The sequence below is a fragment of the Equus przewalskii genome, chromosome 23 (genome assembly GCF_037783145.1).
Source record: "Equus przewalskii isolate Varuska chromosome 23, EquPr2, whole genome shotgun sequence".
Taxonomy (NCBI): Eukaryota; Metazoa; Chordata; class Mammalia; order Perissodactyla; family Equidae; genus Equus; species Equus przewalskii.
The window spans coordinates 23,361,087-23,378,137 of NC_091853.1; the positions used below are offsets into that span (position 1 = coordinate 23,361,087).

Consider the following 17,051-nt stretch of genomic DNA (forward strand, 5'->3'; position numbering starts at 1 on the left):
TGTGTATCTAAACATATCTAGGCATAGAATAGTACAGTAAAAACATGGTATAAAAGATAAAAAATGGTACACGTATATAGGGTACTTGCCACAAGTGGAGCTTACAGGACTGGAAGTTGCTCTGGGTGAGTCACTGAGTGAGTGGTGAGTGAATGCAAAGGCCTAGGACACTGCTGTACACTTCTTTAGACTTTATAAACACTGTACACTTAGGCTACACTAAACGTATAAAAATATCTTTCTTTAATAATAAATTAACCTCAGCTTACTGTAACTTTTCTACTTTATAAACTTAATTTTTTAAGCTTTTTGACTCCTTTATAGTAACATTTAGCTTAAAATACAAACACATTGTACAGCCATGCAAAAATATTTTCTTTCTTTATATGCTTATTCTATAAACTTTTTTATATTAAAAATTTTTTTAATACTTTTTAAAATTTTGTTAAAAACTAAGACACAAACACACACATTAGCCTAGGTCTACACAGGGTCGGGATCATCAATATCACCGTCTTCCACCTCCACATCTTGTCCCACTGGAAGGTCTTCAGGGGTAATAATATGCATGAAGCTGTCATCTCCTATGATAGCAATGCCTCCTCCTAGAAAACCTCCTGAAGGACCTGCCTGAGGCTCTTCTTGACGAGGTGTCACTTTTCAGAAATGTGTCCATGGTGGTTTGCTTGGTTTGTTTCTTTTTTTCGCCATAGATTTGCTTGTAAGCAGATAATGCACCATGAACATTCCTCTCTGTTAATGAAAACCTTTCAGTGTTGGGGTCCTTGTTGTCAAACTTTTTAAGGAGCTTGTTGAGGTCTGCAAAAGCTTCTGCTAAACCCATTATTGTGAATCTTCTTGGGAGTTTTCTTCTTCTTTTCGTCTCCTGCAGTTTGCTTTTCTCTTCTTCAGTTTCCTTCCTCTTTCTTCAGTTGTGTGTTCCTGTACCAGTCCTAACAACTCCTCATTAGTTGGTTCCTCACGAACGACGTCTAGGAGTTTGCCGTCCTCATACACACCCAGGTTAAACTTGTTTAACATATCAGCCACAGCCTTGTTGATTTTTGCAGCCTCTTCATCCTTCCAAATCTTTTGAAGTCACGGAGGAAGCTCTTGAGTGTCTTCTTCCAGAGTCGCTAGGTGACAGGAATTTTTTGGCTCCATTATAATCTTATGGGACTACCGTTGTATATGTGGTCTGTTGTTAACTGAAACGTTTTGCAGTGCATGACTGTAAATGTATACACTTATGCAACTATAACCACAATGAAATCTTAGAACAAATCCATCACCCTTTGTGCCCTTTTGCACTCAACTCTCACCTCCAGCCTTGGACCCAGCCAAGAATGGATCTACTTTCTGTTTCTATAGTTTTGCATTTTATGGAAAATTTATATAAATATATAAATATTTATATAAAAATTATTTTGTTTCAATTAGCAAAATGTTTTTGAAGTTCATCCATTTTGTTGCGTATATTAGTTTGTTCCTTTTTATTGTCGAGTAGTATGCCATTATATGTGTACACTGTATTTCGTTTACCCTTTCACCAAGTGATAGACATTTGGATTATTTCGAGTATTTGGCTATTAGGAATAATGCTGCTCTGAACGTTTGAATACAAGTTTTTGTGTGGACATACATTTTCAATTCTCTTTAGGTAGATCCCTAGGAGTAAAATTTCTGGGTCGTATTGTATGTGTACATTTAATGTTAGAAATTGCCAAACAGTTTTCCAAAGTAGCTATATCACTGTACATCTCTCCCAGCCATGAGAGCATTCCAGTTTCTCCACATCCCAGACAACAACAGTCAGTATTGTCAGTCTTTTTAATGGTAGTCATTCTAGTGGGTGTTATAGGTGTCTTCTTGTGGCTTTACTTTGCATTTCCCTTATGACTAATGATGTGACATCTTTCCAAGCACTCATTTGCTATTTGCATACCTTCTTTGGCAAACATCTATCCAAATCTTCTGCATGTTTTCATTGTTTTTGGGGGGCTTTTGTCCTCTTACTATTGACCAGTAGGAGTTGTTATTTTGATGAAACCCACTTTATCAATTTTTTCTTTTATGGATCATGCTTTTGGTGATATATTTTCTCTTATATTTTCTTCTAGAAGTTTATAGTTTTAGTTTTTACATCTAGGCCTATGATCCATTTCAAGTTAACTTTTGTACATGGTGTGAAGTAGAGATCAAGGTTCTTTTTTGTGTGTACAGATAACCTATTCTTTCTGCCATTGAATTACCTAGTACTTTTATTGAAAATCATATGACCATATAGCTGTGAGTGTATTTCTGGACTCTTTATTCTGTTCCATTGATCTATATGTCCATCCTTAACACCAATATCACACTGTCTTCATTACTGCAGCTTTCTAACAAGTATGGAAATCAGTTAGTGTAAGTCACCCAATTTTGTTCTTTTTCAAAGTTGTTGTGGTTAGTCTAAGTTTCAGGTTGGTGCTTGTTTCTGTAAATAAGGTTTATTGACATATAACCATACCTGTTCATTTATGTATTTTATGACTGTTTTTGAACTGCATTTGTAGAGATGAGTAGTTGCAATAGAGACTGTGTGGACTACAAGCCTAAAATATTTACTGTTTGGCCATTTATAGAAAAAGTTTGCTGGCACTGGTCTAGGTCCTTGGAATTACCATATAAATTTTGGAATTAGCTTGCCAATTTGTACAAAACAAGCCTGCTAAGATTTTGATACAGATTGGGTTGAATCTGTAAATTAGTTTGAGGAGAATTGCCATCTTAAGTCTTCCAATCCATGAAATGGTATATCACCCCATATATTTAGGACTTTGTCTCAGCAATATTTTACAGATTTCAGTGAACAAGTCCTTCACATTTTTGTAAAATTTATTCCTAAATATTTCATTCTGTTTGATACTATTGTGAATAAAATTTTCTTAATTCTATTTTCAGATCATTCATCGCTACTACATAAAAATACAATTGATCTTATATTGATCTTATATCCTGTGACCTTCTTAAACTTATTATTCTAGTGGGTTTTTGGAGTTTTATTAGTATTTTTTACATGCAAGATTATGTCATCTATAAATAAAGATAATTTTTGCTCTTCCTTTCCAACCTGTATGCTTTATTTTTCTGGCCTTATTGCATTGGCTAGAACCTCCAGCAAAATGTCGAATAGCTATGGTGACAGCAGACATCCTTAGCTTGGTTCCAATCCTAGTAGAAGGCATTCAGTAAAGTATGGCATTACTTATAGGCTTCTTGTGGATGCCCTTTATCAGGATGAGGAAGTTCCCTTATATTTCTAGTTTTCTGAGAATTTTTATCATGAATAGGTGTTGGATTTTGTCAAAGGTCTTTTCTGTGTCTATTGACATGATCCTATAACCTTTTCCTTTATTAATATGACATAACTGCAATGATTCTCAGCTGGGGGTGATTTGCTTACTTGGAGGCATTTGATAACGGCTGGGGACATTTTTGATTGTGAACCTGGGGATGGGGGAGAGGATGCTACTGGCTTCTGGGGAATAGAGGCTGAGGATTCTGCTATATACCCTACAATATACAACAAAGAATCATATAGTCCAAAATGTCAGTAGTGCCGAGGTTAAGAAACTCAGATGTATTCATTAATTGATTTTTGAAAGTTAAACCAAACTTGCATTTCTAGGATAAACACCACTGGGTTATGTTGTGCAACCTTTTTTGGATGTTGCTAGATTTTATTTGCTAATATTTTGTTAAGGATTTTTGCATATCTGTTCATTAGGGATATAAGTCTGAAGTTTTCTTTTCTTGTCTTCATTTGGCTTTGAATCAGAGTAATAACACTCTTAAAGATGAGTAAGGAAGTGTTCTTTCCTCCTGTATTTTCTGAAAGAGTTTGTGTAGGCTTGGTATTATTTCTTTAAGGGTTTGATAGAATTCACCAGTAAAGTTATCTGGATTGTGCGTGAAGATTTTAAGTTACAAATTCAATTTCTTTACTTGATTCAGATTTTTAATTTCTTTTTGAGACAGTTTTGGCAAGAGTTTATCCATTTCATAAACATTTCCAACTTTGTTGGCATAAAGTGTTTGTAATATTCCTCTACAAGTTATTTCAATTTCTGTAGGTTACATAACAATGACCTCTTCCAGTCTAGATTTTGATAATTTATGTACTTTTTTCCCTTGATCTAACAAATTTTCAATTTTCTTGATCTTTGTTTCAAGAAGAAATTACTGCTTTTCTTTTTTCTCTATTTTTCCGTTATCTGTTTTATTTATTTCAACTATGATCTTTATTTCTTCTCTTCTGTTTAAGTTGGATTTACTCTTTCTAGCTTTTAAAGAAGAAAGCATAGATTGATTTTACATCTTCTTCCTGTCTAATACAAATGTTTAAAGCTGTAAATTTCCTTCTAGGTGCAGCTTTCCTACATCCAATAGGTTTTTATATACTGTGCTTTCACATATACTCAGTCCAAGATGTTTTCTAATTTCTCTTGCAATTTATTTTCTGACATAGCTTATTTAGAAATAAGATATTTGGGAGCTTTTCAGATTTCTGTTGCTGATTTCTAATTCCATTCTACTCAGAGAACATACTCTAGATGATTTGAATCCTTTTTCATTTATTATAACTTGTTTACGGCACAGAATATGATCTTGGAAATATTTCATGCTTATTCTGCTATTGCTGGGTGGAATAATCTACAAATTTCAATTAGGTAAAGGTGGTTGATAGCGCTGTTCAAGTCTTTTGTATTCTTACTCATCTTTGGTTTTCATGTTCTATCAACTATTGAGAGATGGTTATTGAAATCATGGACTTTAATGGTGGATTTGCCTATTTCTTCTTGCAGTTCTATCAGGGATCCTCTTGATTAATTGGCACCTTCATAATTATTAAATGACCCCATCTTTATCTTTGATAATATCCTTGGCATTGAAATATTTGTCTGACATTAATATAGTCGCTCCAACTTTCTTTTGTCAAGATGGTATACATTTATCCATTGTATTAGTTTTCTATTGCTACATAACAAATTACCCTAAAATGTAGCATTTCTAGGGTAATTAATTCCCTTAAACAAGACACTCATTAATTCCCAGTTAGGAAATCTGGGCACAGTTGAGTTCTCTACTTCATGGTCTCTCATAGGCTGCAATCAAGGCATCAGCTGGGCTCTGGTTATCTTGAGGCCCAAGTGGGGAAGGATCCATTTCCAAGCATACACAGTTGTTCGCAGGATTCCGTTCCTGGCAGGTTGTTATTCTGAGGGCTTGAGTACTTTGCTGGCCTCAGGCCTTGCCACGTTGGCCTCTCCAATATGGTACCTCACTTCTTCAAAGCATGCAAGCAGACAAGGCAATAGAGAGCCTACTAACAAGATAGAAGTCACAATCTTTTAAAGTAACCACAGAGGCGACATCTCATCCCCTTTGCTGTGTTCTGTTGGTCAGAAGAGTCACTCGGTCCAGCCTACACACAAGTGCATGAGTACCAGGAATCACGAATCCTTGGGGGCTACTCTATACCTCCACCTCTAATCTGAGGTTATTATGGGATCCTTATGAGAACTGTTTTCCCGCTCTTTTGCCTTCATGGAGTCGGGAGGTTCCTTAATTCTGAGGTTTCATCATAAATCAGTCTCCTTCTGGTGGCACATCCCCTGACTTTCCAGCACTGCTAAGGATTATTTTGGCTTTGTATTTATCATTTAAGATTCTGGGAGGGAAGAAAAATAAGTAAACTGAGGCTCAGAGAGGTGAAGTAACTTGTTCAGTGGAGTTGGATAAGAGTCATCACGGCAGAGGGCGAACTCTTTTGTATATATAAGCCAAGTGGCAAGCCCTGCAACAATTCTGATTATTTTCATACTCTCTTTTGGAAAGGGCACAACATGTGAACAAAAATGGTCTTGAAGCCAAATCTTGCCAATCATGAAAGCTGTTCTGGGCATAAGCTAGGTACCTCTGGAGACCCCTTGTGTTGTGGTATTGTTCAGGATCTTCTTAGTTACTGTTAATTGTACGTTATGTTTAAGTAAGATTTAAGTATACAGAATAAAAATTTAACCTTTCTTAAAATAATCCAGAGAAAAAGACATTAAATAGGGCATTCTGCCATTTACATTATGAAGGCTGCACCTGGATCTCTCCACTTCACATTCCCAGCATCTTCTCCTTCCAGACTCTGCTCACCCAAATGCCAGCTTTAGGATTCTAAAGTTTAAGTTACCACATCGTAGTTACCATTCCCTCACCAACATACAACAGTCTACTTTAAATCTGGTAATGACAATTTGCAAATACCTCAATCCAACACTAATTTCTGGCCTTCACTGTTTTCCCCTTAAGTGTACAGGATCTCTGAGAGGAGAAAAAGGGCAGATAAAGCCACGTGGCCTTTTAGACACAAATCCACACATCCAGGAGCATTTCTTTTAATATTTTACTCCCTAACTCCATTGTTACTAAAATTTATTGCTGCCAAACATTCTTTCACTAAGGCAGTTATAGTTTTGATAAAGATTTAAATTGCAAGGAATTATAGATGATCTATATTTTCCTAAGAGAAAGCAGTTTATGTACTCCCATAAATGCTGTCAGAAAATGAGGTAGTTTCTTGCATTTTATAATATAGCATAGTTGCTCAACTTTTCTTTCTGTATTCACATATTCTATCTTACAAATGATGTATCTAGAATGAATGTCTAAGTTAAAAAACAAACACATTTTAGTTTCTTTTTCTTATGTTTCCTATAATCAGAATGTATTCATCATTTATTTGGGGGAAGTACAAAGAGAAAGATCCTGCTTTGAGCTGTCAGTCAGATGATTCTTCTTTTTGAGGAGACCCTGATAAAGTGTTAAGCGATGAGCAGTTGTTAATATTTATGGGTACTAAACATTCTTTTGATAGCAGGAAGAAATATTAAAATAATACAACATATTTAATAACTAAACTTGGTATTTTAACCAAAGTAGTTGCAACATTCTTAATATTTTGGAAAATCATGACTGTTACATTGATTGTTCCCTACATCTATTCCTAAAAAGAATGAAGGCTTATATTAAGACAAAATTTTACATTCTTGCATCTTTATTTTAAATTATATTTTACTCAATTGTAAGATTACTGATTAAGAAAAGGTTTTGGTCATAACTTACCTTTACCTCCATCCATATTACACTGGAATTAAATCATATAGAAAAAATATTTTTTCATTAATATTACCAGATGTATCAACAGTGTGATTTATTTTTAATTATGTAATGAAAAAAATACTTGGGTGTAGATTTTCCAAAAATGATAACCTTGAAATTAATGATCATTAAAAGATTTCTAGGTTTCGATTTTTTATAAAAATCAATTTTTAGAATCACAGTGAAGAAGTCCTAAATTCCTCATACAACATAAAATTATATAAAAATAGAAGACATAGACATCTTTAACTCTTTAATCCTTTGATTAAGCAGCAAGCATATCACTCTTCCAGGCCAAACACTGCTTAAACAAAAAAGAAAAATAATGACGTGCAAAATATTTACAAAATATGCAAAGCACACAATAAAGACATCTCACTATATACACGTGTCATATTACTAATGAAGCTAAGATTTTCCCACTGTGTGCTCTAGTGTACGTAAATGAAATTACAGCACATCCCTCAGATACAGCACCTTGGCCCATTGCTGGAATAGAACAGATTTTAAATGAATCACAATATGCTTAGCAGCTGGACAGATGCTGGTGCTGACCAACTTGATTGACATATCCCACATACTGTATACTGAAGGTCTACTGACAAGAGACAAGACAATAAAAGCTGTATAGTATGCACATATGCAAGACAACCCAAGTACTTAAAAATGCTTTAGATACTTTAAGATTTATAACTGTCCCCTGTGGCTTTTAAAGTAAAAATAAGTATAAATTCTTGAATATTGAGAATTTTAAATCAGATTTTATCTTGTTACAGTCCAGGGGCAGGAACTATTTAAGGTGAGCCAATGAGAAAAAACGGATACATCCTGGAAAAAGTTTATGCCAGAATTTAAGGACCTTATGCAAAGAAGTGGTCTAAAGTTCAAAATTAAAACTAATCAATGGATTTAAGTCTATTGCTCTTTAAGGCTTTAGAGCCAACGGTAGGGACTGCTATTCCAGTACTTTGGGAATATATGTCCTCTCAAAACTTATGTTAGGGCCTTAGCTGTTGACGATTTTGTGAAGTAGTTCTACATGTGATGAGAATGTGAATGTGCAAACATTTAGCCTTAAGTTCCACTAGTATAGCAATCTAAGTGATCTGGACCTTTGCACAAGTCATGATTCCAATATGAAATTATTGTATCAAAAATATTAGTAACACATTGTTGATATATACTATCACTCGTAAAATATTCTTTGTAGGCGGTTAATGATTATGTGTTGAATTAAGAAGACTTGAATTTTTTTTGTTTCTTTATAAAAAGGGGTCTCAGCATTTTAAGTTAACAGCACAATTGTGACAATATACTGATACATCTTTAGATAACACAGAACAAATTCTTAAATTTATTTTATGAAATCATGTTGATGATTTAACCCTAAACCAAACCCACGAGTACAGGTCGGCTGCAAGGAATACACAAATGTATCCAAAGAGTACAATAGAGATTTATCAAGAAAACATCCTTTATATTAAATGCAGACCATATTAATAAGTATGAGGGCAATTTTAAGTTCAGAACCTAAACACAAAAAGGGTATCGTAAATAAATGCTTCCATAACCACTATCTCCACATAACTGACAAAATATAATTCTCTTCTAAAGTCCCCAAATATAGGCAACTACTAGTTAAAAGCAGATAGCACTTAGAAACTTTAAAAAAAAATCGAAATTAACTCCATTTTCAAGGAACTTAAAGACATTATACTTCAACAAATTAAGTCCTCATTTGTATGTAAAATTATTATTCCGATCTTATTACTCAAAGATGATGGGTCAATGACCTTTAAGCAAGAAGTTTGCACTAGGACCCTAAACTGTATGTTAAAGGGTTAGTAGGTTCAGTACATTCTTTGTGGTTTCATATAATTGCTTTGCAATTGATTAAATTGCTTTCTTTTAAAGGAACATATTAAAATTCCTTTAGAAAAAAAAGCAAGATTTTTGAAAAAAGGGATATGCAGCTATAATTTCTTAAATATGCATTAAAAGAACATATGTCAAAATCTGAAATGCAGGCTATTTATTCTTGTACTCCTAACATAGGAAAATGTTGCTAAAAAATTAAATTACAGAAAAAAAAGTCAAACATCCTTAACTAAAGAAACTTAAGGAGTTTTCATAATTCCTAAGTCAATATTCCTGTACTAAAAGCCTTGACTATGAAGAGGCAGGAATATAAAGAATTTCAGTAAAATAAATACAGTGAAAACAAAACAAAAAAACCTTGGTATATAGAATACTTAATCTTCTTTTCATTTTATGAGATCATGTCGCTGAACGTACACTCTGGAAAGGAGGCTAACTGTAGGCTTTTTGTTGTATAACATTTCAGTTGCGTGAATTAAAAAATTTCTGAGACATCCACTTATGTTAGCCCACTGCCACAGAACTAGTTCGCAGCCTCAGTATCTAGGAAGGGTCACTCTTTCCTCTTTCGCCTCAGTCAGACGAGCATTGGTATAATGATGGGGTGAAAAGTTACTGCAGCTCTGTCCAATTTAATTTAAGTGCAGTGAGGACTGTGAATCTGTCTGAATTCCGATAAGTGACGGTGGCTGTTGACCACCAACCGTGGACAACACTGGTCTTGGGTTTAGACGGGGTGGCATAGAATTAGCAGGGCGAATGAGAGGTGGTGGAGGCTGATTTAAAGTTGGCCGGGGCTGGATGAACCGAGCCTGCTGCTGCAGCGGAGGAGGCTGCCGGTGAAGAGCAGGGGCAGCAGGCAGTGTTGGACGAAGAAGTGGTGGAGGCTGGTTCAGAGTGGCAATGGGGGCTGTTGGTGTTGGAGTGGATGATGGGGCAGGAGGTGATGGACCCAGAGTCCGAGGAGCCTGTGGGGTCTGTGCCTAGAGGTGAGGAAACAAAAATACACGTATGAGATGATAGTTCCTAATGAACTTAATACAATATAGTTTGGGCTGTCACAGGAAAAACAAAACAAATCAAAACAAAACAAAAACAACACAAGTGTTCTTTTGGAAGCACAAGCTTCTTTTATTTTAAACAAAACAAAACAAAAAACCAAAAACCGAAAAAGCAACGAAGCTACCCAACAGGCATCTTTATTAGTAAACAGCTTAACACTGGAAATAAAAATAAGACTTATGAAAGAGCAATACACTCTCCATTCTTCTAGGATCAGAACTTAGCATGTCATTATGACTTAAGAGTCACGAGAGATGCACCACTGAGTAAGTGTATTGTCAACCTTTCATGCTCATTCAGCTGTCCTCTGACAAATTAACCTTACAGAATACCACACAAAATGCTGATTCCTCAACTCATATTAGCTCAAATTCCATACACAAACACACCTCCTCTTCTTCATCAGTGCTCTTCCCTGATGGCACATTAGAAGCACTTTTTGTCTCCTCCCCTAAAGTAGAAGCATCACCATTAGAAGCCTGGGTTCCTTGTTCTGCTTCCCACTCCTGCAATACCTCCTCTAAGTTAAACCGACGCCTGTAGTTTACAAAGAAGTTCTTCACTTGGCCAACAGTCTTGTTGCCAATTACATCTGCAATAGCTTGAAAATCTTTACCATATTTGCGGACACCTGGAAGGCAAAGTAAATAATACACCTGTGAAGGATCAGTAAGGAGAGCTGTGTGTACTATACATCATGCACACACAAAAGATACCAGCAATGAAAATCCTTTCTGATAAACTCTGCTCATTTCTCAATTCTGAGATAGAGGCTAAGATATCAGGGTCACAGATGAAAACCATCAATTACGTCATTTCATCGAGCCAGCCACTTGCCTTCAACTGAACAATCAGAAACTTACCATTTTTTACATACTCAGTTATTTTCTCCAATCCTCCTTGAACTCTCAAATACAGTCCACTTATTGTAAAGCATTGAATTCTTTGTTCCATCCTCAATTCCACATTCATTTATTTCCCTAGTAGCCAGTCACCTAAATTTGAGCAACACCGTTTGTAAACAAAACTGGATGGGAATGAGCCATCTCTTTTATCCCCTCAATGGACTGAGTGAGTAGTCTTAGGGTTCCCCCATTAAGAAAAGCATTTCAATTTTGGTCTTAATACCAACTTCAGCATGATTACTTGCCTATCTCACCAGGGTACCAATGAACAGAAATGAGATAATAAATTAAATATAAAAGGCAGGAGAATTGTCATAATCTAATGGACAAAAAAAGGGAAGCTATTTTGCAGAGCTGGTTGGATTTTAACTCATCTCATCGTTCCAGAGACTGTATAAAGGAAGGATTCCTGGCTGTGCTCTGTGGCCCAGAGAAGGAGGTTACAGAGGTGACCACTCGGAGCTTGCCTGTACTCATCATCACTGCCTTAAATTTAAGGAGGATTGTACACTCACTTATCAGAGAACCTAACTTTTCATTATGGAAATTTTATTGAAACAAAGGATAACATTTGTTTATGAACTTGAGATAGTCAATTATGCTACAGAATTTTAAATGACTTTATATAATCAGATGGATAATCATTTGCTTTTAAGGAAATTCTAAAAGAAGTTCACTGACTCATTCTAGAAAGAGAAACTTAGCTCAAAATATAAAAGTTGTCAGAAATTTTGATTTTACAATTTGATAAACTGCTTTTTAAAATACCAGAAAACAGTAACATTAATTACAGAGGTGAGAAAGGAGAAAAAAATACTGATGCTTGTGATATGTCTGTAATTTGAGCTAAGCAACCAGAAACATGGAGATTTAAATAAACTTAACATGTCTACAATCACAAACGAGAGAATAATATAAGGATATGCTATTACCCCAGAAGAAATGATAGATATATTCTTACTGATACTTATTGGCACGATACACCCAATTACCTTAAAGCACCATCACGATATGACATAATGCCTGTTTTAAATTCTGCCCTTATTTTACATTGAGAACTTGGGAATAAGCGTCTCTTGCTACCTTCACCCAGCGAGGCTTGACTCTACGGGGAGCTCCTTTATCTTAGAGCATTTTAGGCAGCGGGTCTGATAGTATTACGCTATAACCATATCTACCTTAAATAGAGAGTTTTGGTTTGTAAACTATGCCCATTTGCTGTGTTTTCAAAGGGAAAAACAGGTATGACTATAAAGCAACAATAATACTTCAACATTGTTTACAATATTTTAGCAACATAAACAATTTTATATTCTCTTTAAATCCATGAGGTGATTTCCAGGTTGAACTTCAGAAGTGAGTATAAATTCTAATGGTGACTAGGTTCCAAGTGGGTTTATTTGGCAATAAAAATCCAAGGTTATTTCATATTAGGAACTATTACTATATATTCAAGTGCTTCTCTACTACTCATACTTTGGAAAACAGCAACCAATTTGAGATTGCTGCAATGAGTAATGACTACTAATTAGAAATCAGATACAGTGTTTATCAGAGTGCTAATTTTCATAAGAGATATTTAATTTACATTCTAGAAATGACCAAACCTACTGAATACATGAGTTTAGTAACAAAAACCTTAAATAAATCCAGGATTAGATCTTCTGTATTCCTAGCAAGAAGCCACGTCACACTAAGACTAAATCTGACTCTAAGTCTGAAGAAATTACAACTCTCAGAACACCTATTTGTTTGGCAAAATGTATTCCCAAACCTACTACTAAGTTGTCCCCATGTCTGATTCCATTACATAGCTGTCCCCTCTTCTTCTGACTCTATTCTTTTTGATCCTCCACTTTATTTTCTGTTGCTCAATGGACTTTATCTTGTCATCAATACTGCTGCATTTTCAGAATTACAGAGTCCAAAACCCAAACTACTTCTATAGGACCTTTAGTTTTTCCAGACACTTTGGATGTCAAGGACTTTTTCCAAGTCACCTAGGTTCTGAGTCACCTAGGCATGTTTATTATTAACTCATGTATGCCACTCTTATATCAATGACTTACAAAATCTCAAGGCTCAGACCACACTGCAGGCTTCCATAGTCTGGCTGAGGACCCCATACATATCCTGTGTATAAGTGGGCCCAGACAGTAAGGTCCTTAGCCTGCAGGATGGCTGGGCAGGGTCTGGAATAGCTAGCTCCTTGGCAGTTTCCACTGGACAACAGTAGCCTCCTCTGTTTGCCCCAGTGTGTTTTGACAAATTTCCTAATTTTCTGTGTGCCACGATGTGAAAAAGGTTGGGAAGTACTGTCCTATAGAAAACAAATCAGCACCAGCATTACTACAATGCTGAGTACACAAGAAGTACTCAGGAAATATGATTGATTTTTCTTTGCTATAAGGCTTCATTCTATTTTTCGTCCCCAAACCACAAGTCACATGTGGCCGACTTCTTTCAACAGCATATTTTGGTTAGAAGGTACAATTCTTAAGCTCTATACTGTGGCTGATAACCAGGCAAACTCTAGTCAAACACCAGCTGAAGACTTAATGGGACTGCTCCTTTAGAAGAATCCCCAGTTAGGCTTCTGGAGGACAAACCAGCCGGGGTAGCAATGCGGAGCAGCTAACTTGAACAACATAGGACATCTGAGCTACTTTAGTTCCAGTTTGTACCTGGAGGAGGGTGGTCCATTCTTTTTTCACAGTTTAGAGTAAACTAGGCCATCTGACTGCACTGTCAGCAAGGGAGTTAAACGTTAAAAGCAGTGATTAAATCTCTCTTCCTGAAGGTGCAAAAGGCATGGGTCCATCTGAACCATGGTTTTAAATTAACCTTCTCACCTTTAGGGCAAGAGGTCAGTTTTTAAAGATTAGTGGAATAATACTTTGGAGAATCCTGGAAAAGGTAAATTATAAATTTCCCAGGGAGAGAAAACTTGTTTTCAGTCAAATTTCTAAATTTCATTTGAAAGTTACAATGAAACAACTTGACTTCCTATGCTGGGAGATGATACTTTATAATCTTTAATACACACTTTTGAAGTTATATCTGGGTACTAACATAATATCATTAGGATATTGTTATCATTACATTTTATAAAAGCCCATTTTCCAACCAGTAGTCTATATTACCTAACAAAACAACACATATTCGTATTTTTTTAGCTTTGGCTAGCAACTTCAGGAGCATTTGTAATATGGTGTTTCCCAACTTTGGAAAGGGAATTATAGACTTTTTTTTCTTTTCTTTTTTTTGAGGAAGATCAGCCCTGAGCTAACTGCTGCCAATCTTCCTCATTTTGCTGAGGAAGACTGGCCCTGAGATAACATCTGTGCCCATCTTCCTCTATTTTATATGTGGGACGCCTACCACAGCATGGCGTGCCAAGCGGTGCCATTGTCCACACCCGGTATCCGAACCAGTGAACCCCAGGCCACCGAAGCGGAACGTGCACACTTAACCGCTGTGCCACCCAGCCAGCCCTGACTTTTTTTTCCTTAGACAGAAGTATATCATGAATTTGCTTCTGGTATGTTTAAAAAGTTATCTTTAAAATCTGATTTTGGATTACAAAAAAAAAAAGCCAAAACATTACAGTAGCAAGCTGCTGAAATTTTGGTAGTGAAATTTTGGGGGATATTTTTCCCTGCTTCTTATAGTAAAATTTCTTAAAGTGAACATGTATTTAGTATAATTGAAAAATATTAATTTTTCAAAAATCTATTTTTGAAATAGGAACATAGTGATGTCTAGAAACTCTAGGAATGTGGTTCTTTCCTATCAATAGAGATTAATTTTAAAGTCAAACTATTTGGGAACATGCACTTCTTTCCAACTCCTGTAAATCTCTTCAAGAATTCAAATTAAAGAAGGTAAAAAAGATGTCAACAGCAGTGGGACAGTGATTGGTGCACCTAAGCAAGGGCTAAAAGTCAAAATCATATATTCTCTTTCCAATGGCTGGCCTCTCTCTTCTGAGTCTTGCTTGTATTCCCATCTTCCTTGTTATAAGTTAAATTCTATCACAAAAATGTTGGGAATTTTGAATCATTTATTACCTGAAGCAAGTGCAGCAGAGGGCTGACAATTATACTTTTGGGCCTCCCTTCTTATGATCTCTGTTATCATAGAAGAAATTCTCTACATAAATGAGTACCTTTTAGACGGAAAGCATGAATCTTCTCTCTCCACTTCCTTTTGATCGTTTGTGTACGGGGTTACAATCTTTATTCTTAAACAACTGCCAAATCTCTTTTTTCCTCTACTTTAGGAATCATTCTAGCCTTTTTTTTTAAAAGTATGAGATAAAATTAGAAAGAAGACAATTTCTAGACTTACAACTTCATTCCTCCTAAAAAGGAATGCATGTATGAGCTAGAGGGAGAGACGGCAACATTTAACTGTAAGCAAAACCACTGGCACAGCTCTTCCACTCCTGTTTCATGCGAGAAGGCAGGCAATGCGGACAAAACCTTAAAAATTAAACTTGACATCTTGATAAAACTGAAGATTTTTGTTGTTGTTTATCCTAAAACAGCACAAATATTTTAGATGGAGCACATAGTGTTTTTTAGCACTCATGACTATGAAATGAATACATTTAAGAGACCCAAAATATTGTATACCACGCTTCTGCCCCGATACACTTTAAAGAGTAAATATTTTGCACTATCATTTAAAGGTACTGTTATTTTTTGAAAATAGCTAATAATTGTTCCATTTTACACGAAAAAAATTACACCTAGACTCTAATTCCTTTCTTGATTATTGCTAAATAAGGAACATTTATCATATGAACATCAAGACTGATTTTAGGATAATTTCTAAAAGTACTATAGATTAGAAAAAACGTTTATATATATGACACAAGCTACAAACAGGGGTATTTCATCATTTGTGCAAATATGTAAAGACTATAATTGGTCTCACTGTTAACTAATTTTTTATAATAGAAAATTTAGATACTGAAGGCTGGAACAGATTATAGAAATTGCAGAAATATCATTCTTGGCAAGTATTTTAAGAGGATTATATTATCAGCATTTATAATATCCCACTTGGGGACTCTTAAGAACGTTACTGAAAGTTACATCTAGAACTGAAGCTAACACAATCAAGTGAGAGATTACACGAGTATAAACAGACATTCCTATTTGGTCTGAGCATGACTTTCCCCTTTCCAAATAAGGGAGAAAGAAGAAAAATAGCTTATTAATTATTAGAATAACATCTATTTATTTAAGTACTTATTTTTTAAATGGTTATTTAGTTAATAACAATATGAGTAGATGGGAAATAAAGCAGGAAATATATATTTAAACCCTAGGAAATGATCTTAATATGTTTATTTGGTTTTAAAAGAGTTACAACAGAAAAGTTTATTTAATAGTAGAGTCATAAATCTCACTAGTGACATTAGAGCCAATAGTTCTCTTTCCAGGTCACTGTAATAGTCAACTCTGATTAAAATAAAATAAAGCATTTAATAAATCAGTGTCAAGTTGGAATATATGTAAAATGTCTCGAACATAAAGTACTATATAAATTAAAACATGTTAATATCAAAACATAAATGATTTATTATTACTTTGTAAAAGTGAAATGGCCATAAGAATACCATATAAAGGTTTATCACAAATAAAGATTAAAAAGAAGGGAAAAACCACAATTGCCTGCAAAGATAAGTACTTTTGGAGAGCAAACTACATAATATGTTAAAATAAAACTGCACTTATGTACCTTAACCACACAGACTCAGGTACAGGTGACATTATTATATGATTATACTGTTTATAAGAAACACTTTTGAGCATTATATAAACGTGTGGGCACATGAGGCAAAAATAGTACTTTTTAATTCTCCCTAAAATAACTATTTTGGACACAAATAGCTTTACATTATTTTACGTAACAACAACAACAAAAAGCCCCGAAAAACAAAAACAAAAAACTTAAAAAGCCAAAGGTGAAAACAAAAATTCCACACAGAGTTAAAATAAA

At 35.1% G+C, this 17,051-nt stretch overlaps 1 protein-coding gene and 1 long non-coding RNA gene across 5 annotated transcripts in view; one reads left to right on the forward strand and one right to left on the reverse strand.

The window, feature by feature from the left end:
- LOC139078929 (uncharacterized) overlaps positions 1-17,051 on the forward strand; it is a 49,076-nt gene that overhangs the window by 5,520 nt on the left and 26,505 nt on the right. The gene's annotated exons all lie outside the window — the stretch shown is intronic.
- Positions 7,435-17,051, reverse strand: part of RCOR3 (REST corepressor 3) — a 45,334-nt gene continuing 35,717 nt past the window's right edge. For 3 of the 4 annotated variants that reach the window (XM_070591251.1, XM_070591252.1, XM_070591253.1), the window contains 2 exons: positions 10,524-10,765; positions 7,435-10,055 (listed from right to left, as the gene is read on the reverse strand). In XM_070591251.1, coding sequence (XP_070447352.1) covers positions 9,705-10,055; positions 10,524-10,765 — 593 coding nt within the window. In that variant the 3' untranslated portion in view covers positions 7,435-9,704. The remainder of the gene's footprint in view (positions 10,056-10,523; positions 10,766-17,051) is intronic. The other variant, XM_070591254.1, reaches the window with a different exon arrangement.